The sequence below is a fragment of the Trachinotus anak genome, unplaced genomic scaffold (assembly GCF_046630095.1).
Source record: "Trachinotus anak isolate AG129_WGS33_773 ecotype Australia unplaced genomic scaffold, CSIRO_AGI_Tana_v1 ptg000003l, whole genome shotgun sequence".
Lineage (NCBI taxonomy): Eukaryota > Metazoa > Chordata > Actinopteri > Carangiformes > Carangidae > Trachinotus > Trachinotus anak.
Window position 1 is genome coordinate 22,926,711 of NW_027273854.1, and position 21,845 is coordinate 22,948,555.

At 39.4% G+C, this 21,845-nt stretch overlaps 1 protein-coding gene across 7 annotated transcripts in view; it reads right to left on the reverse strand.

Annotated features, from left to right (window-relative positions):
- Positions 1 to 21,845, reverse strand: part of caskin1 (CASK interacting protein 1) — a 121,911-nt gene that overhangs the window by 30,651 nt on the left and 69,415 nt on the right. For all 7 annotated transcript variants that reach the window (XM_071474657.1, XM_071474656.1, XM_071474654.1 and 4 more), the window contains 8 exons: positions 13,130 to 13,227; positions 12,793 to 12,938; positions 7,969 to 8,064; positions 7,696 to 7,826; positions 4,861 to 4,969; positions 2,253 to 2,361; positions 1,335 to 1,429; positions 95 to 212 (listed from right to left, as the gene is read on the reverse strand). In XM_071474657.1, the coding sequence (XP_071330758.1) occupies positions 95 to 212; positions 1,335 to 1,429; positions 2,253 to 2,361; positions 4,861 to 4,969; positions 7,696 to 7,826; positions 7,969 to 8,064; positions 12,793 to 12,938; positions 13,130 to 13,227 (902 nt within the window). The remainder of the gene's footprint in view (positions 1 to 94; positions 213 to 1,334; positions 1,430 to 2,252; positions 2,362 to 4,860; positions 4,970 to 7,695; positions 7,827 to 7,968; positions 8,065 to 12,792; positions 12,939 to 13,129; positions 13,228 to 21,845) is intronic.

Consider the following 21,845-nt stretch of genomic DNA (forward strand, 5'->3'; position numbering starts at 1 on the left):
TGACTGATCTGCTGACACTGTGCCAGACATTCAGCTTGTGTGTGTTAAACTCCAACACACGCTCACATACACACACATAGACGTGCCAACACACCTGTGCGCTTGCTGATGACTTCCACCATGGTAGACGGGAAGTAGCCCACTCGATCATTTCCTGTTCGGTTGTCATGGATACAGCCTTTCCAGCGTCCATCAGGGTGCTGCTCCAAAACCTGTCAGGAAGACATCTGTCAGTTTCACAGACACATAAATTAAATCAAATTTTTTATTTGTATAAAAGGTGAAACATAGTTTTACTGTATTGTGCATTTGTGTACTGGTTTAATTGTAATATTTATGGTTATATTACCCTTACAAAAAGTCACTGAAAAGCCTTGGGAAATCTATCATATATTGAAGTAAAAAGATATTTTACGTCCAACAGAAATGCAAAACTGCATTTGGAAAAATTCCCTGAGTCAGACAAGAGCAAAGCCAAACTGTTCAGTCAGACCCTGAGGAAGAAAACATTGGCTCTGCTTCGCTGCCTTATCACTGTAATAAGCACCCAAAGGCTCTTATGAAATGAGATGCCTATGAATATTCATGAATGGTGGGTGGACTACAACGTAACGAGTGAAAACATGTTCGTAGTAAATGAGGGGAACCGCTCATTGTTGCATATTCATTAGTAATCTCTAGTAACCTAGTAACCACCGAGCAGGGATTGTAAACCAACCGGCTAACACAAACAGGACGGTCATCAGGGCCATGTAATTGTAAGTAAACAGGCCGGCTTTTATGTCGTTAATTTATCCAAGCACTTTGACATTATAACACCCCTCTACCTGGAATATTATGGGATGGCCAGACACTGGTTCACCTGTTTAGTTTAATCTGCAACAGTGCAACACAGCCTGTGGCTCCTTCCAGGGAAATTTTTCTGCATTTGACCCTTGTAACATGAAGTCATATCTAAACCTGTAACCCCTCATCACAAGGTGCATACAGGGCTGCAACTAACAATTGCTTAGTTGAAGATTTTCATTTACAATTTCCTTAAAACTAATCTGACTTATTAAAACCCAGATCAGTTAATCAACTAATTGTTTCAGCTTTAGTTATATATATAGTTTCCCTCTTGGATTGTTTCAGTGGAACATTTTATGCCTGAAGAGGCAAAATGAAACAAAAAAACAAAAACAGCAACAAAAACAAAACAAAAACCACCCATAATTTTCTGTAGCAAAAAAACTTTCTGCATTACTAAAGTCAAAAAAGAGCTCGGTTAACATCACTTTGCAACTTTGATGTGAGAAATGGTCAGCAGAATGGCCATAGTGTGTGTGTGTTACCGTAATAACATCTCCTGCTTTAATGTTGAGGCTGGTCAGGTCATAGTTGTTGCAGTAATCTTTCAGAGCCCGAACCTGAAGAGCTGCTGATGCATCTGAGAGACAGAGACAGAGAATTAAACCAAACTTTACATTAAAAATGCATATTATTCTTTAATTAACAACATCTACAGTATGTCTAAAACATGTGCAATAAAATAGCTCCAGTTATGGAAAAATCTCTTCAAACCTCAAACTTTTCACCAAAACACCACTGCCTCATTATAGTATATTAATATGTACATATTTAATATGTTCTGTCCGTGGAGAGCATCAATTAACAGAGCAATTTTCCATTATCTGTATGATAAACATTAGCAGCAGCCAGTTAGCTCAATTTAGCACAAAGTTAGCACACAGCAGCTAACAGTGCTCTGTCCAAAGCTAAAAAGAATAAAACATGTTATGAAACACTTTATTTTGGGAACAAAGTAAACAAATACAGAAAAATAATTAACATAAGATTTTTATTACGTAATATATAAAAAAAAAATTCTGTTTCCTGTCACTGCGCTAAGCTAAGCTAAGCTAAGCTAACTAGCTGCTGGCTGTAGCTTCATATTTAGCATGGAGATATGAGAGTGGTCTCAATCTTCCCATTTAACTCTCAGCAATAAACTGAATAAGCATATTTACAAATATGTTGGCCTATTATTTAAACTAACCAGCTTTATTTTTTTATCATTTCTACCATGCTAGTAAAGCTGAAATTTCTCCGTCACTCTCTCTTTCCATCAGTTTCTGCCCATTTTCTCATTAATTGTAATAAACTCTCAATTCTTTCTTTTTTCTCTTCCCTGCCTCCTCTCTGGCTTTACTTCCCTCTCCCTTCCATCTGTTATCCATCCATCCACCTATCCATCCATCCTTCCACCCTACCCCTCAGCAGTTGTTTGATCTCTTTGCTGGCTTGTGTTGCAGTGAACTGGTAGACGATGTCCAGCGCAGTTTGGCTGTAAGTGTTTCTCACTGTGGCATTGATACCACTCTGGAGAAGAGAAAAGAAGATTAAATCAGAAAGTCAAAACAGACTAGAGAAGGGTTTCATTTTCTTATCTGTTACCGGAAATTTTCAATTTAAGTTTCTAACAAAAGAATTTTCTTTATTACATTATATTACTAATAATTACATACTTAAGAAATAATAATACATAAATAAATAACAAAACACATGGTTTACAGTTACTTAAAACTCATATATTAGAGTCCCATCATACTAATTAAACACCCTAGGGATGTATCTACCACCATGACGTCGACAGAAAATAACCCATGCTTGCTCAGTCCCTGTGGCTGTCCACTAATTACAACCTCCTCTTATTTTTCAGCCGAGACAGCCAGGGGCTGAGGAGCAATATCACATTCAAATCTGGTGAATCAAATGTAGGCCAAATGAACAAAGATGAATTCAGTCCGAAGACGCTTCAGGGCAAAGGCTCGTAACCTTTCACAGCCGGGAATGTAAATGACAAAGTTAGTTTCTCATGCTGGGACAGGCACAGTCATTAAAACATATTGCCCCCCTTGTTTTCATATAACCTGCTGTATTTCAACCAACACACCACCAGCACAAATGGATAATTTACATTATCTCTCTCTGGGGTTTTCTTGTGTCAGTTTCGCACTAGTTTTCAGAACTGTGCCTCAGTTTTATCACATGGGGGATACAGGAATTTTCCAGACCCTTTTATAAATAAGCAACAAGCCTCAGATGCCCACTACATTCACTGCATTTAACTGTTCCCATGGAACTCTAGAATATTTTCATAATGATGAGACACTTTAGGTGAGGCCAAAACTGTAGGACTGAATTAAAATCCTTCTCTGAAATAAGAAAAATTATTTGACATTAACATATTCGCCTCATTTTTATTTACATTTTAAAGAGGCTATTTGGAAGTTTTCTCTGCTGCTAAACTTGGTTTCTTGCCGGGTGGTGGTGACAAGAGCTTCAGCTATCATCACGTTTACAAGACAAGAGGTGACAATAAACCCTCTGAGCAGCGCTGCGTCCTCAGGTCACACTGAAGGCTACAGTGAGTCATTTTCACAAAGTGGCGAGACGAGCCAAGGCTAGCTGGTTAGCATGCTAACTTCAGGAGATGAAAAGACAACCACCTCTGGAGACAGCTCTTGGTGAGTAAAGGGATAAAGTTTGATGCTGAACTCACAATGTATCTTCTAGACTGGTGAGTAAACAGCTGTTAATGCTAACGCTGGCTATGTAGCAATAGCTAAACTTACAAATAGCTCCTTTAAGGCAAACAGTGGCTTTAAATGACATGTAAGGCAACGTCTTATGGGAGCAAATGAGTATGAAATGAGAGCTAAAGAGTATCTTGAAGATCCCCTCGAGACGTGCTTTAAAAAACATAACATACTCTGCTTTTGATTAATTATATTAAATAACATTTAAAATTCAGAATACGCCTATTTCTCATTTCAGAGGTTTAACTGCTTGACAGAAGATGTCTCCTAAATCACTGAAAATTCTCAGTGTATGTGCGCTGGAGGTTTCAAGTTTCTACATAAAGAAAGTTGTGTAAAGTAAGCTGCGTATTCTAGCTGTCCCAGCTGTGAAACTCAGATTTAAGGTGACTAGATGAGCATAAAAAGTTTCAGAGTAAAACTCTGACTATGACATAAGAGGAGGGGGACTTTAAATATTCCTGTGCCCTTAGTTTATCTGGGATTTTGCCTGTGTACAATGTGAAAAAAGAACAAACAACCTGTTATCTGATTATTTTCTTCATCTCTTTGGTAATCTCTTGCCAATATGAAAAATGAAAGAAGAATCTGAGAAAATAATTAAATGCTCAACTATGTGTATTTTTACACACTGATCCCAGTTTTGGTTTCGCCCTGAGAGCCTCAATGGTCAGGAGCTTGAAGGAGCTTGAGTTTTTTATTGTCCTATATAATGTTTGTTTTCTATGTATTCACTGAATAAAAGACATAATAAAGACCAATTTAATTCAACAAAAAACATATCTTATACACTAGTTAACCCCAGTGTACTGCAGTCATTAAGATCGTGGCTCCCTATGTTCCGATTTGTTTCTTATGAAAAGGCAAATGTATAGGATGGTGTCTATTTTCCTGCTAATCATTTAGGTTGCATCTACCATTTAAATATCTTTACATTCTCTTTATCTTCTGGAGAATATATTTATCAATTCCACTTTTAATTTAATGTGTACAACATCTTCCACAGACTACTCACTCATCATTATTGTAGCCTTATTGTTTTTCACAACAAAAAAAAAATCACTTTGTTTTCTTGTAATTTTATAGAAATAAAAACTGCGTCCACCTTGCATGTGCCACTGTCACAGTGCTATTTTTACAGCAGCTAAATTCAGGGACGATAGGCCATGAATTGTTTATAAACCATATGCTCTATATTCTGAGTTAAATTGAAATTGTCCTTTAAGTGAACTCAAGCTCCGGTGTCTCGTTCGATGGTTCTCTGTGAAGTTCCACTTACGTCCAGCAGGAGTCTCACTGCCTCGGTCTTGCCGCAGAGAGCAGCTTCGTGCAGGGCAGTGCCCGCTTTGGTCTGTCTGTTGATGTCGATACCAGCCTGGATCAACAGTCTGACGGCAGGGGCAGAGAGCAGAAGACAGGATATGGTGAGTGAGGGAGGGAGGGAGGGTGGAAGTGTGATAAGAGATGGCAGAGAAAGGGGAGAGCGAGAGTCAGAGGAAAACATGAGTTTCAAAGGAGAGAGTATGAAGAGGCGAGAGGTGTCAAAAGGACAGAGATGTAGACTTGGCACAGAAAGAAGAAGAGGATTTGAGGGATGATGAGGGTGAAATCATGGTAGACTGCACCTGATTTAAAGGATAACGCTGACACTACTCTGTATCTATCTTACTGTCAGCAAAACCCATGAAACTACCAAAACCTACAAAGCATATGTTCATACCTCAGTTTCTGACCTCTGTACCCTGTTTGTGATCCATTTGTCCCTACTGAAGATACAAATATATAAAAACTGGTAACAAATACAGTTTCATGCTTTTAAAGAAGGCTCAGTAATTCCTGGGTTAATCTTGAAGAGTTTGGCAAACGTTGCTCAAACAGTAATAAATACTGCATTCTGCGGGACTATTTTCAGCTGAGGATGAATATACATTTGGTGAGTTAGTGAACATTTAAAGCACCATGAATGTATGTGGAACTGACTGAAAGTTTTCAGCATATTTGCAAATCATGCTTTCTTTCTGCAGTAAAATAGCAGTTTCTTCTGTCACAGATTGAATTTAAAATTGACTAAATTATATTTTTTCTACCTAACACAAAACCCAGTAATGACAAAGAAAAAGACATGTGTTTTCAGACATTTTTGCAAATTTATTAAAAATTCAAGTGATTGGATATGATTCACCTGAGTGTTTATCAGTCCAAATACTAACTCTGTGTTCTTCTTCTAGTGTGAACACACCAGATACTCAAAACAGAAGAGGGGCACAATGTTACCATCATGCTCAATCAACTCTCCATAAACTCAAATTGTTTAGAGCAATGCATCTGGGAATAAAAAAACAGGCTATAAAACAATTTCTAAAGCTTTGAATGTTCCCACGAACACAGTGGGTTCCTTCACTGTGAAATGAATCAAGGTTGGGCAACACCAGGACTCTTTCTGGATCAGTCCCTCTGTAGTTCAGTGTGAGATTTCCCCCACTGATAGAAGCACTAGATAAATGCATCATAGATGGCTGGGCTGTATTGTGCTTTCATGAGACTGCCCACACTGTTTTATTTTTATTTGTGATACAAAGTAATGGTGGGCTACGCATGTACTTCTATACATCAATTCACACCCTGGTAATTTTCATCTTGCTTTGACTGTTTATGTTTTTCATTCACTGTGACAGAGTAGGTAAAGATGCACAGAGGGTTTGAATAGGAGACTTCTTTGCCTGATGCAATCAGCCGATCACAATTCTCGTGGTCCCCATGTGGTCTCTCTGTAGCGCTGCAGCCCTGATGTGTAGTTACATGTGTAGGCTCTGTAGCTGCAGTGTAACCCGTTAATGTACAACTACACACGAACCTTTAAGCTGATCAGGGAGCGGAAGGCACTCCTGATGAAAAAAACATGACGTAAGGCACAAAAAGACTTTCAGAGCATGAAAAAAAAAAGATTCTGATCTGATGAGATAAACATTTAGCATGCTATCACGCTAAACCAAAAATGTGGTAAACATTACCTGCTAAACTTAATATTGTTATTGAGAAAATGTTAGCATGCTGTCGTTAGCATTTAGCTCAAAGGCCTGCTGTGCCCCAGTACATCTCATAGAGCCTGTAGAGCAGTAAATGACTGTGTATCAGGTTTTGTTGACACAGGCCATACTTGTTAATAGGATCAGTTGATTGTTGGTGTTGGTGTTTTCATGGGATTTGAGGACATCTGGTTGACAGATAAACTGTAGTTCATCAAGAAAAACCAAATTAGCGTCAGTGTTTTTGTGTGTGTTTATGTGTGTGTGCGTCTCTCACACACTGGTTGTCATGCCTAATGAGCATCATTTATCAGTGTCACCTCTGGAGAGGCGAGCTCTGCTCCATCAGCTATGACAGCCTTTATTCTCCCTCTGTCTTTTTTTTTCTCTTTCTCTTCATTTTCATACACCTCTCTCTCCTTCTCTCTCTCATCTTCCCTTTTGTTACAGCCCTCTCTCATCTTTCAGTGTCTCCCTCCCTCCCTTTATGTCTGTCTGTGTCTGCCACGCAAGCAAACTTCTGCACACACACATACACACACACACACACACACACATACATAGCCCTGAGTTACTCTGAAAGTGGTTGAGAGTGATGTGAGAGAAAATGGACTGTGTGGCGTGCATATATTTGCCATGGCACATCATCCCTCTGTGATCGTTCATCCCAAAGCTTTGTGCTGAATGCCGACATCACCACGACAACAAAAGTCACTTTGCCCTGATGCTATTTAGCAAAAACATAAACAAAAATTAGATGCACATCTCCGCTGAGATGAGCTTCTAATGACTTGACATTTAGCGTGAGTGGAATGAAGAGCTGTGGTGTTATCATGCACATCAGCTGTCTCCAAAATGTATTTAGGAGCATGTGACTGATGCATCGGCTCTTGTTGTACGGCAACACATTTGTTCTGTTATTCCTTTAGTGTATTGGGTCATACTGCTCCCCTGTTGTGTTATACATCTGTTTTATCAGCATGCTCGGGAGGATGTTTAAGCCCAGTGATTCATTAGACGTGGTGTATGTGTGAGTGTGTAAATTTGTGGATAGATGTGGATGTGGAAGTGTGTGTGTGTGTGTGTACCTGATGATGTCTATGTGTCCGTTCTTGGCAGCCAGGTGGAGAGGAGACGTCCCATTGGGGTCGGTGGTGTCTCCTTTTTTGGGCTCCAGCAAAGCAGCACACATGTTACTGGAGAGTAACAACTGGACCACCTAAACACACAAACACACACACACATACACACACACACACACACACATACACACACATGCATGCATGCATAGTATAAGCAACAGATTTTATGATTCCTGTAGAGTCTCTTCATTTAGGATGACTAAAAGCACAGCATCTTACCCCAACTCTGCCGAACTCACAGGCCAAGTCCAGAGGTGTTTTCCCTGCGTTATCCACAATACACGGGTTGGACTGGTGCTGCAGCAACATCTCAGACTGGAGACACAAAAAAAAACCACACACAGACACATTAATAAAGAAATTATATTTAAAAAATCCATTCCTTCATTTTTCCAGGCAGGGCAAACACTGGAAAGGTCACCAGTCTATCACAAGGCCAACACATGCTTTCACTTTAATTTAATAAATTCAACAATATAATAATGCTATTTTCAACACTTTGTTGTTCTGGATTACTCATGTAATAATAAGATGAGTCAAATATAAAACATCAAAACAAATCAAAGTAAAATGTAAATTAAATTAAAAAAGACATCTCACAATGAAAAAATATGTGTATCCACTTTGCTTTGTCATCCTTTAATCTCATCCAGCTGTTGTCTATGACTGCAGATGTTTCACAATAAACGCCTTGTTAAGAAATGAAGGATTTCTGTCCAATGAAATTTTAAAAGGCTTTTAATTTGAAACAGTTTGTATTAACACTGCAATGCAGTAATTTTAACAGGGCAAACAGGAGCAGATCAAAACAAGCCTTCTTACCAAAATATGACAAATTATGCTGAATTAAATAGTGGGAATTAGAAACAGAGGCCTCAAGCAAAGACCAGTTAGGTTCTGCATTTGAGGTAAATAAAGGTCCAGTCCACTAGTTGAGGAAATAGATTGAGGGCTAACCACTCAAAACAAGGTTATACTCATCACAGTAGGACAAACTAGCGCTACATGCTAATAAAACAATACTGTTCCTTTAATTCCATGTCTTTAACATAGATAAATAGCTGGTGAAAATGCAAACTTTTTGCCTGGGACATGCAGCTTTAGCCTCTCTATTTTAGCTCAGTTTCATACATGAATTCAGGCAGAGAGGATTGAGGCAAGTGTTAGAAAGAGTGCTAGTAAAATAAATAAATAAATAAAAAAACTTCAATGTATTTTGTCGGTGTGGTGAAATGGGGGCAAAATCAGGCGGGCCGCTAACGTCAAAGAAAAAACCAAATTAAAAAAATGTTTTTTCACACATCAAAGGTGGAAATCATAATTACAAAGTCAGCTGAAGAAAGCTTTTTCAACCAACTCATGGAGCTAATGTTAGCTTCATTAGCTAGCTCAGCAAGCAAAAACACCCCCACAGCTGGTGTGGATATGAACGGAGTGGGCACTGTGCTGGATGAAGCTGCTGCTTGTGGCAGGACGGAGGCCGTGAGACTCCTGCGGGACCTAAGTGAATCTTTACTGAAAACTGTCAAACACTGAGCTTGAGTTCACTCAAAGGACAATTTCAATCTAACGTAGAACGTCCAGCATATGGTATAAAATATGGAAGCAACGCCCATTTAAGTAAAAAAAAGTAAATACCATAAAACTTCAGTTAGAAGCTGAGTCCCAGTTAAATGCCAAGTCCCTTTTACTGGCCTGGTGCGGCTGCAGATTTTGACCATTAAACACAGTTCTCAATTAGACGCCCGATTCTTTGGATGTATTGTCCTGAGAGTGAACAATGTCCATGTTCAAAAACAATATCAAATTTGCTCATGAAAATAAAGGTTTAAATAACTATGGTATCCTTTCATCTAAGGTTCTTGATATGGGTCTCATTCTCTCTCCCTCTCTCTCTCTCTCTCTCTCTCTCCCTCTCTCTTTCTCTCTCTGGGTTGGTCTAGATGCACTGCCTCTCAGAGCTAGATCAAATGAACGATTCGTAATATGTTATTTGATGGCCTGGTAATGTTTATACGATTAATATTCATACTAGTTTAATTAGTAAATTGTGATAATATTTCCTATCTTTCGCAGAATTAAAGGCCTGTCCCATGTAGACGCCTGTCCCAAATATAAGCCGGTTGAATTCAGTGACTGAAGCTAATAAAAGCCCAGGCTATTGAAGTTTTAAGGTTAATAAATAAATAAATAAATAACAAAATAACAGTTGTCAGCTAAATATGAGAAGCCTCTGTCTGCCTCTGTCTAAGTATTCACTGTTTCAAAAATGAATAAGCATTTCAAACGGTCAATCTGCCACCATCATCACTGTGAACTGCTCAGTGCGCCATGTGAGAACAAAAAGCTTGACACCCACACACACATAAAATAAAAAACTCCACACAGCTGGCACATTTTAACCCACAACCACTGCACCACATGTACAAGTACTGCAAGGATAAAAAGACACAATTACCCAATGCATACGCAAGCACAAGCTGTAACAAAGACACGCATCGCACTAAACACACATGCTTGCTCAGAAAACATTTTTATGTCGCGCTCTGTTAAAAATCAAAAGCACTACAGATGTCCTCAGAGCAGCAGAGCTGAGCCAACAAATACATGAACAGGAGAAACATTAGTATGATTGTAGCTTTACATCTAAAGGTGTCTTTTGACATCAATGAACAATAAATCAGGACTTTCATGTTTTTTTTTTCTTGTTGTCACATTAAAAATGTACATTTGACTGTCTTTGCCAAACAGAGATGGCAGCAAGTTGTTTACTTCGATGCAGTGAGTCCATATCTTTTACAGAAAGCTGAGCTCTTCCAGTTTTGTCCCTTAGTGAGTTAAAGAGAATTAATCCCTGCAGACACGGAGCATTGTAACACAAGTGAAAGGAAAAGCTTGGTTAAAGTGGTAAAAGGCTTAAGAGGATAAATTCTCCCCACCAGAGGAATTAGTTCATTGTGCTTTCACTTTTTTAATGCACCTTAAAAATGGAACAAATTAGGAGAATAAGAGATTCCCTCGTCTCAAATGAAAACGCTGCCTCGCCATCTTGTTTCTACTGTGAGTGTCTCTCAAATCTTTTCTGTGCTGTGCCTTTGGCTTTGATTTATTTTTTAATCTTCCGTCTGTCTGTCAGACTTTGTGTTTTTTTTTTGTTTTTTTTTATTTATTTGCCCCCGCACACTGGAAGAAACTGTGATTAGAACTTCAGCCCTTGTTTGTTACCCTGTATAAACCACGTGTTTTAATCTAGCAGAAGCAGAGCCTCTTCAGTTTTAGAGCCTGTGAATGCTCAGTGTCACTCTCCTCCAGGGTATGAAGCTGATGTGGTGAGTCTGCTGTATATCATTGTTGTCTCTTTGGCAAGCCTGCAGCAGCACTGCAGTGTTTCCTCCAGACTTTTTTTTTTTAGCTGGAAAAGCCTCTAAGAAGGAATTTTGTTTAGCTCCTGTGTGTCATTTTGTTTCGTAACACTTCTCAGAAGTGTTAGTGTTAGTTGTTGCTTGTAATGCACTGGAGATCTAGGACTTGAGGCTTATAGGTATCACTTAATAATTCATATACAAGTTATAAATGTTAAAGTAAAGTTAAAGGTAGCCCAGCTCCAGGTCTCTGAATTCAGCAACTCAAACAAGTCTGGTGTTACTAAGGCCTGTCACAGCAGGTAAAGCACAGATGTAATTAATAACACTGATGACTGATTAGGCCAAGTAAGTGTAAACATCTGTGTGGCTGAACTCACAACATCATCTGCTCACATAGCGTGCTAGCTAGTTAGCTACATTGATAAAAAATAGCAACAGAAGAAAAACAACAAGTGTTAAGCTGCTGTAAGTCAGCTGCTCCTGGCAACCAATCCTGTAGCTTCGGTGTCAACTGACAATCATGTAGAATGACGACAAAGTCAGGCTGAATGCATGAGGCTAGCAAACAGTTGTGTATTTACACATCCAGCAGATACTGAGCAACATTATCATTCATTTGTAGGGGCAAACCTCCAAAACCAGGACCATTAAGGGTGCAAAAAGTTCATGTACATGCACATGTTTGCACTTATGCACACACCTTGGGTGTTTTCACCAGAAATTATCTAGCGCTTAGTACACCAGCACCTTTCAACACCATGGATGCTATGAATGTAGGATTTTAATTGCTGGGTACCTTATGACAGGAGGAGTAAGATACTGGAGCTGTTTGAAAAGACCAACTGTCTCCTCAGCATGACAGCTAACCGTTAGCATACTGACAGGTTCATCATTTATAGGCTAGCAACAGCCTTGATTGATTGATTAACACGCATGCAAACAAATCAGTGTTCAGTTCAGATGTGTAGTGTATTGTGTATGTTTATATATTGGTTAGATAATAATCAGTGAGACAGAACATGATAAAAGTCTATGGGAATGCTGCAGACAAGTATAATATTCTAATGACAATTTTAATTGTGGTGAAAATCTGGACATTTGAGTGTTTTACAGATAATTGTCAGAACTTGGTACACCCATCTTGAAACCGGAACAATCCAGGTGTCTCCACCACCTCCTGAGCTAAATATCTTGCTGTTTAGCTGCTAAATGCTAATCACCAGCAAAGTCGCTAACTTGGTCTGTGTACCATTTGGTTCTGGGCAGGTAGTATGCAGTCATTTTTCAGATTTTCACTGACAACTGCTGCTTGCTGTGGCTATAAAACACTGTGAGATTAGCCAGTATAAAATAAAAGTATTAAAGTTGTAGGGAAAAAACAAAACAATGAGCTCAAAGATGCTAAAAGCTCAGAGTTGGATGATTTTTCTATGTCAAAAATTTTGACTATAGCAGCTTCAAAGGTGCCAACAATTGCTAATGATGATAAATTCTTTGACAGCCCATTCTGTATTTCAGAACTAAAGGAAGCTGAATTACATGTGAATTATAATAGATGGCTCTGTGAATCATATGTAGACAGTACTGATTGGTTGATTTGAGTGGCTCAGATGACTTTACGTTCCTGTCCTAACTTCCGTTTTGTGCTCTGTTTTGTCTAAGACCTGGTGTCACTCACCACATCATAGTGGCCGTGCTGCGCTGACAGGTGGAGAGGAATCTGTCCTTCATCTGATTGGCCGTTGACAGACGAACCAGATTTCAGCAGCATCTTCATAGGCTCTGCCTTCCCCTGCCAGGCTGCGTAGTGCAGCGGCCGCATACCTGCACACACAGAAACACACACACACACAGGCCATATCTATTACACACGCACACAATGTTATTGATCAAAGTATATTTATGTGTATGAGGGTGAAACATACACTGATTTCTGTGTGTGTGCAAAGCTCACTTTTCTCCATGTACGTGTGTGTGTGTGTGTGTGTTTGTGTGTGTGTGTATTTCCTGCTAACCTTTCTGGTCTCTGATGTCAACAGCAGCCTGTGACTCCAGCAGCAGATTGATGAGCTCCAGGTTGCCATTGAGAGCCGCATGATGCAGTGGAGAAAACCTACAGTACACACACACACACACACACACACAGACACACACACACACACAGTGTTGATGAATTACACTTATTTTCCAGCTCACTACCAGATCCTTTATTTCCATGTTTTCTGAATGTCAGACACCTGCAGCTTGTTGTCGTTCTGGACCAAACAGTCATGTAAAAACTGGACCACATGCAAGCAAACAAACACACACACGAATGTCTTGCAGTAATGACAAAGCTTAGCATGACAAACAGATTTAATATCAGGATTCGGACCAAACAGCTGATGTGTATCTACAGCAGTTCTGAGAAACAGAGTAAAGATGGTGAGAGATGAAAAATATGCATGAAAGGAAAGGTATTATATTATGTAAACGATGCAGTGTATCCTGTGTGTGTGTGTGTGTGTGTGTGTGTGTGTGTGTGAGGTGAGAGGGTGTATACTGAGTAGATGAGATTGATATGTCAGGTCTTGATGGATAAGCAACAGAAACAGTGTATGAGGAAAAAGCATCACATAACCTGAAGACACAAGCAGAAAAACTAAATAAATATCATTCCCTCTCTTCCTCCTCCTAACACACACCTTCTCTTCTCTCTGACTCATATCATCAGTGACACGTGTCCTTGTCCTCCTTTCTACGACTCTTCCTCTGTCTAGAGATTTGCTGTTTGTTTTCAAACACTGTCACAGCTTCCCGAGGGTTCCTACAATGTGACCTCTGAATGACCCATGAAGCTGAGGTGGCAAATAAGTTCCCATACACAGTCAAAGGTGCAAAGAAGGAGGCAGCTGCTCCTGTGCACTGTTTTATATGGAGGCCGATGAAGAGATAAAAACAGACATCATGTGTGTTGGATTGGAAGTAATGCTCCTTAGAGAAACCTGGTCACAGTGACCAGGAAACAAATTCCTTCATTCAGTGTTGGTTCTTTGGTGATGTTGAAATATATAAGCTGTGTAGATAAAAATACACACAGCTGCCAGTTTATTGGGCTCATCTAGCTAAAATTAACCCAGTCTAACACAACAAGTAATAAATGCCACCTTCATGTAGGTTAAAGTAACACTGCTTTAAAGAGGTGTTGATTCAGTCTCGTGGTGATTTTGGAGGCTGCTGCTGAGTTGTGTTGCATTATACAGAAAAATGTTTCTAATTTCTTGTCCATCAGGATTATGTCAATGAGGATAAACTGAATATTAGAAACATCTCTTATTTCAACTTACTACAATTTGACAGCACAAACTACATCCTCCAAAATGATCATACATTTAAATAAGCAGAGAAACAAAAGTGTCTTATGGCAGGGGTTTTGTGCAGTGTTAGACTGCATTAGCTTTAGGTTGGTGTATAAACTGAGTGTATGAAAACAGAAACACCTGTGTTATATATCTATATACAATATAGATCAGATAAGATAAGAAATACTTTATTTACCCCTATAGGAAAATTCACAAATATAGATATATAGATAATGTCTACAAGTAATACAGTGTAAAAATAGTTAAACAGCATTAGGCTGTACAGTATGTATGAGTTAACTCTGGCACTTGCATGGCCTAAAAAAATGAATGCACATACATGTTAAACTTGTAGGCCTGATAAGCTGATGCAGCTCAGTTTACAATGCTCTGCATCTTGCATGATGTATTGTGCATATTGCACAGGAAGTGATAATGTAACAGGACAGTGGTCACACCTCCATTGAAAACATTCAATTCACCTTTCAACATCTGTATCCTCACATGTGGGCAAAATCATTTCCTATGTAACGTCACCGGTGTTGGAAAACTCTTGACTTTTAGCTCCACTAATTTTAAACTATGAACAAATGAATGAACACAGTCATTCTTAAAAAACTAAAGCCACAATTTGCATGATGGCAGTTTGTTTTTCTACAGCGTCACAAGGAGTAGAGGTGTAATGAATATGCATTATCTGGGGCCAGGCTAGCTAAGCTAACCAGCTACTGTCTCCAGCTAAATATTAACCTTCCAGACATGAGAGAGGCATAGATCTTCTTATTCAACTACTTGCAAGAGAGTGAATAAAATGTGGAACTATACTTTTAAACTTTTATTAAACAAGTGCATTTTTGCTGACAGAAAACCAACAATAACCTAGAATCCAGTGTGTTACACCATCACACAACTTCACCTGGAATTTGTACCTGAGGGGCTGTTAGCTTTCATTTTCTCATGTAGGTGGTGGGAATTTCTAACTTTCTGGTGATGAGACCAGAGTTGTTATTTCTTTGTGTGTCTCTGCCTTTGGTTGTGGAGATAAAAGTGAAAAGTCATTATTGCACCTTCTCTCTGAGTGCAACCTTCTAGTGAATGATAACACAAGTCAAATTAAACCTATCCTCATTTTTCTTCACTCCCCCTGGACCCAGGGTTTCCTTGACTCCAGCTCTGGAACTGCTGCTACACATCATCATTAAAAAGGTTGAATAATGCTCTGAACAGTGTGCACCTGTGAAATCAATAGCATCATATTTTCTAGTCTACATTCCTGACGGAGCCAAATTAACTGAGCACATCAGAAAAACACAACCCAGGGTGTTTTCCAGACTATTTGTCTATTCCAAGTGAGTCTAGCCTGAAATGAAATGAAACCTCTGCTCTTCCATCTTTACCTATATGAACTCATCTCATGTAGATGTGTCTCACGTAATGCATCTGCAAATTAAAATGCAAAATGCATGTTCAGGGTTGGATGGTTAAAGCTGAGAGGGGATTAAAATGGTTGTGCACTGGCATAAAAACTGAAGCCCAAGAGCAGGAATATATGTAATACATATGCTGTGTATATAATAGATGTCAACAGGCTCAAAGATTGAGACACAGTGTGCAAATCATTGAAAAGAAAACAGAGACAGTGACAGGCAGATACATTTATATCGAAGGTGTTGGCTGATGCTGGTACCCCAAGTGACTTACAATGAGACAGTTGCAGAGGCAGAGAGACAGACAAATACATACATCACTCATCATAAAACACACGCAAACAGAAAGATGGGTGGAATAAAGAGGGAGCCAGATACGGAGACGTAGATTAAAGGTGCGCAGACGGACAAAGCACTGAGACAAACAAACAGATACAAGGGCACCGGGATACAAAAACAGCAACTTCAGCAGCAATATGCAGGTTATCTCTGGCTGTAACAGAATTGCAAAGTGGAAGGTGCTGCTGATGCAGAAGGTATTTTCCCCATTTCAGTTTCAAACAGTATTCTTAATGTAACTTTGCAAAAAAAAAAAAAGGGACTCTTTCTGATAAGGTAACAACCAAGCAGGTTTAGGTCAAGGACATGAGTTTTAATCATTTCAACTGTGTTTCTATGAAATGTTTTGTCTGTGACTTTGTCACGGTGGACAGGTCCAAACACTATATTACCCATGAGCTTTGGCCTCCGTTGCCACAGAGAGGAATCCACTCAGAGGCATGAATTGTATTAGTTGGGATTTCACAACGTTTTGTTGTTAACATGTTGTCAACAAAACATGGCTCCAGAGCTGCTGAACTCTTTCACAACTGACACAGAATTTAACGGCGAACTACAGATTCTGTTTTCAGGTCTCTGAACACTGTAATGTTGAGCTTCCACTCACCTGTTAGCAGCTACCACGGCAGAATTTTAAGATAATTGTATGTTTCTTTCTGAAATGCACCTCAGGACCCGTGGTCAACCAAAACATTAATGTACAGAAACTTGTACTTTGGACTTTTTATTAATCATTTGAACTCATGACTGAACTGGTATAGTGTCATGCTGATGCAACCTGTAGAAATGCTCCAACTGTGAGAAATTATGGGATAAATTAATGAGACTCCACAACCAGAGCGCTTGAAAAGCTCCTCCCACCTTGCAGAGCTGCTGATCATCTGCTAATCCGCTCCCTCCTCTGCACAGCTATTGTGCAGTCATAGCTTAGCTTCTGTAGCTAGCTGTTACTAAAACTAATAATAGAGGAGCAAATGTTTAAGTGATAACTGTGTGTTTATCTGCAACATTTGCATGTCTGGCTGATATACCACCAACAGCAGGAACCTAAATAACCCATAACTTTATGCTGCTTTATGCTGTTTCTTTATCTCCATTTCTCCAACAACTTTGAAGATGCAAACTTTGCACCTGGGCCCTGTTAGCTTTAGATTAAAGGTCGTAATTATAAAACGAGTCAACTGCAAACATTGAAAAGTCAATTGAAGTCTGTTCTGCAGGGGCTATTTGTAAGTTTTCTCTGCTGCTAAACATGGTTTCTTGCCAGGATTAGGTGGTGGTGATCACTTTACAAGAGCTTCAGTCATTGTTGCATTTACAAGACAAAAGGTTATAATAAACCCTCTGAGCAGCGCTACATCGTCAGCACAGATTGGAGGCTACAGTGAGTTGCTATTAGAAGGTGGCGAGACGGGCCGGGGCTAGCTGGTTAGCATGGTAACTTCAGTAACATCTCCTTTAGACTAATAAGTTAATGCCTTGTAATGCTAATGTTGGCTATATAGCAATAGCAAAACCTACAAATAGCTCTTTTAACCAACTGATGCAGATAGCATTACCATAATTAGCTAGCTACAGTCGCTAAAGTCTGTCAGCTACAGCTCCTGTCAATATCAAAATCAATGGCTAGAGTTGAGCAGCCTGCTTTCGTCTTCCTCTGAAATCAACAGCCAACTGTTTTGAAAATTAGTAAAAAAAAAAAAAAAAAAAAAAGGAAATGAGTGGTAAATCTGCATTATAATCATAACCTGTTTATGTGCCATGCAAAAAAAAGCTTGTGTGTCTGTCTGAGTGTGACTGTGAGTGCGGAGCAGCATACTAAAGAGTCCTGCACTCCCAGAGTGGCCTGCTCCAGTTTATTCACTACAGATCGCCCATCACTCCTCCCCTCCTCTGTCTCCCGCCCTGCTCTTCTCCATTTCCTTGTTTTGACTCTCATCTTATTTTCCTCGTTTCTGTTCCCCTTCTCCCTACTCTCCCCATCTATTCCTTTTCTCCTTCCCTCATTCTTTAACTCTCTATATTTTCATTGTGAAGACTAATACTATTAATAACAATACTTACTAATACTGACTTATAATTGATCAGTTTTATATTTTACATACTGTATTCTTCCATACATGTTCCTTGTTGTTGTATGTGGGTAAATTGTGCACTCAACTAAAGTCATACTTTCATTTAAAGGTCCCATATTTTACACTTCTCCAGTGTTGTATTTAAAGTGTTGATATCATCAGAAGATATATTTGTGGTTTTAAGAAACCAAATCCTGCAAGACGAGACAGTGAGTGCGGGTGGGTGGGGCTTGGGGAAGTGTGGTGAATGTTTTGTTGTGACATCACAAAGTTAAGGTCCTAAAAACAAAGGTTAAAGTCCTTAAGGGTCGTTTTAAGGCTCAGTTTCTGAATACAGGCTGTGTGCATTTCTCTGTGGACTGAGGCCTTGATACTTTCACAGTATTAATATAGAACCTAGATCTGCTTTATAATCAAGAAACACATGGACATCTACCTTTAGACTACAGTATATGGGACCTTTAAATTAATCATATTAATGTGTTACAATTTCTGATCAATTAACATGTAAGAAGCATTTTTATGTTGTTCAGGGCCAGGACCTTTACAATCATTGAAACCTGAAATGCATGAACCAAACCAAACCAAGTCTGCAAACTGCAGGCACAATTTCTTCTTTACACTTTACAGTTTTCAATTCTAAACACACTTTTTGCAAAAACTTGACACACAGTTCTCTACATTAGGCTCAACATCCAAAATTAAAATCTCCTGTGTTTGTTTGGAAAACAGCACCAATCACAATGCCAGCTTTTCTTTACCAATTGGCAGCACCCACTCAAATACAGGTCTAAACACTAGTTGCTTAATTGTTCACTTAGAAATCAGAGCTTTAGCTCTATAAAGAGGCCCCAGATGAGCTCTCCTGTTTTGGAGGAAAACGGAGGTCAGTGTTGAAGCAAGAGCTAGAGGTCAAGGAGGAAGGGTAAGAGGAGGAAGAGGAGGACGAGGACGAGGAAGGACTGTTTGTCTGTGATGAGAACAGGGTCACATTGAGTTCAACCTGAGCTGCTACATGGTTGCATTTATCATCCGTACATTCAGAAACGAGAACCTGTAAGTTACCGACTATCTACACTCTGCTACTGCTCTTTATGTATTTATACTGCATCTTCCATATCAGCAGGCCTGTGTTACTCAGTGGTTGTTGGCCAATGTTGCAGTAATGTCATTTTATATTATTTTATCGTACTATAACCAGCGATATCATATTTTTGGATCTGCTGCAGAACTGAGACATGAGCAGGCCAGACACCAGCTCTTCACACCAGAACAGGAGATAACAGTACCATTAGACGAGAAACCCAGAACCACATATAGTTTTACACGTTTTCTGAATCTTTGGCTCATTTTCTCAAAACTCACTAAACCACAAACACAAACAGCAAAACTCTGCAGCAGACGTTGCATTCAGAACTGTTTCTTTCCATAATGTTTTTTTTTCTTTTGTGCATCTTAATTGTAACAGAGTATGAAAATAATGTATTAGAAAATTAAAATAACATGGAAACAGTGAAAATGGAAATACTTAAGTACAAGTGCCCCTTGAATAAATGTATGTATGTATCACAACTGTTGTTTTCACAGACCAAAACAGAGGATGGACCTGTTTGTTAATAGCTTAACCTCTCATCACCTGTTCAGCTAACAGTGCTCTGATCACTGATCAATAACACCTGTGAAATCCTTCAGTGTTACATCAGAGTCTCCTTGTGGGGAAGCTTCTTCCTCTAGCTTGTGACTGTTGTTGGTGTCATTGTTGTGAGACAGTTTAATAATGATGTGTTTGTTTCATCGCCCACTGGAGGCGATCCCTGAAACCTGTGCTTCCCAAGTTGTCGTGTTTTTAAGATCCAAATTTTGTCTTAGACATCAGGATCTGGTCCATGGTATATTTCCTGTCCCAGGACCACACTCACCCCCCCCTCACCTGTGTTGTTAGTCCAGGAGGAGGAGGAAAATAATTGTTAAAATTAGCCGTCAGCTTTCTACTCTGACACTGCTTTGCTGGCTACGCTATAGCTAACGGTGAAGTGTGGCTTTATATCATCAGCGGTCTGTGGGGTTAGTCACCACAAATCACATGTGATTGGATAAGTTTATGTAACTGGCTGCAGCATGAGTCATCAAAAATATTTATGTTTTACAGGAAAAGGAAGGAGAGAGATTTTGATATAATATAGACGATTTTTTGTACACATATTTAGCAAGTAACAAGAGATAAATGAACAGTTACAGCAACAAAGGGGATAAGAACTTGTAAAATATATTGTTGATTTCACTGTGTGTTTTGTAAGTTTTCTCTGCTGCTGGGAGCAGGTTGTGGTGAGCTTCAGCCATCGTTGTCTTTAGAGGTTACAATATGTCCTCTGAGCATGCGGAAAGTGACAAGACGGGCCGTGCCTGCTGGTTAGCATGCTAACTTCAGTAGAAGAAAAAAGTGATAGAAGCAAGGTTTGATGTTGATGTTGCTTCCCACCTCTGGAGACAACTTTTGCCAAGTAAATCAATGAAGTTTGATGCTGAACTCGCAATGCTTCTTCTAGACTGGTAAATAAACAGCTGCTAATGCTAATGTTAGCTGTGTAGCAATAGCAGAACTTACAAATAGCTCCTTTAATTTCAGCAGTTCAGCAGAAAGTGGGACGTGGCACTTCAAAATAACAGCGCTGCTCTGGAAATACACAACATGTCAAGGTAAAGTTTTTGACAAAGATGACAGTTGGCTATGGCCCACTAGACGAGAACCACCACCTTTAATCCCACTGCCTTTAAAATACAAAAAAAAATAAAAAATCTTGTGCACAGATTACATCAAGGCTTGAGAGATGATTGGCTGCAGTCCCTGCAAGCTCTACAGATAGATGTAAGATACATATCTCTGGTTATCTTTGGAGAAGTAAACAGTAAATCCTTCTGCCCAGAGGTAGGTACGAGGTCAACCACTACGCCTCTGTTTGTCAGTATAGACCCGATGCATTGTAATGTAAAACACTCTCATTTAATATTGATAATTATACAATTAATAATAATTATTGTTCTAACTTAAGTCCCACTGTCTGTATATTTATATGAAATAAGAATAAATAAATGAATGTGCTGTTGGAGTCAGGATTGTGAAACACCCTGACAGGCCTGAGATCAAACATCTGAATAAAATATCAAGTGAAGACGTTTGTGTCATAATTGACTCCTGCATCTCACGATGGTTTCCGGCCCAGTTTCCTTCGCTTTCCCATCCAGGGTTAAACAAGGATACGGTTACACAGTTCTGCACTGAGCTGAGTAACACAGCACTCTGTGCATGTGTGTTTGTGTGTGTGTGTGTGTGTGTGTGTGTGTGTGTGTGTGCAGCCCTGAGTGTGTCAGTGGGGTACATGTATGGGGGACGAGGAGGGAAGCCCTCGGTTTTGCCAAGTAGTAAACCCTGCCATTCAATATTTATACCTCCCTTCTCTTCTTCTCCTCCCCCCACAAATCTGTCTCTCTTTCTCTCTCCATCCATCTCCCTCCACATCCCTCTGTTGCTATCTTCTCCTTCCTCTTTCT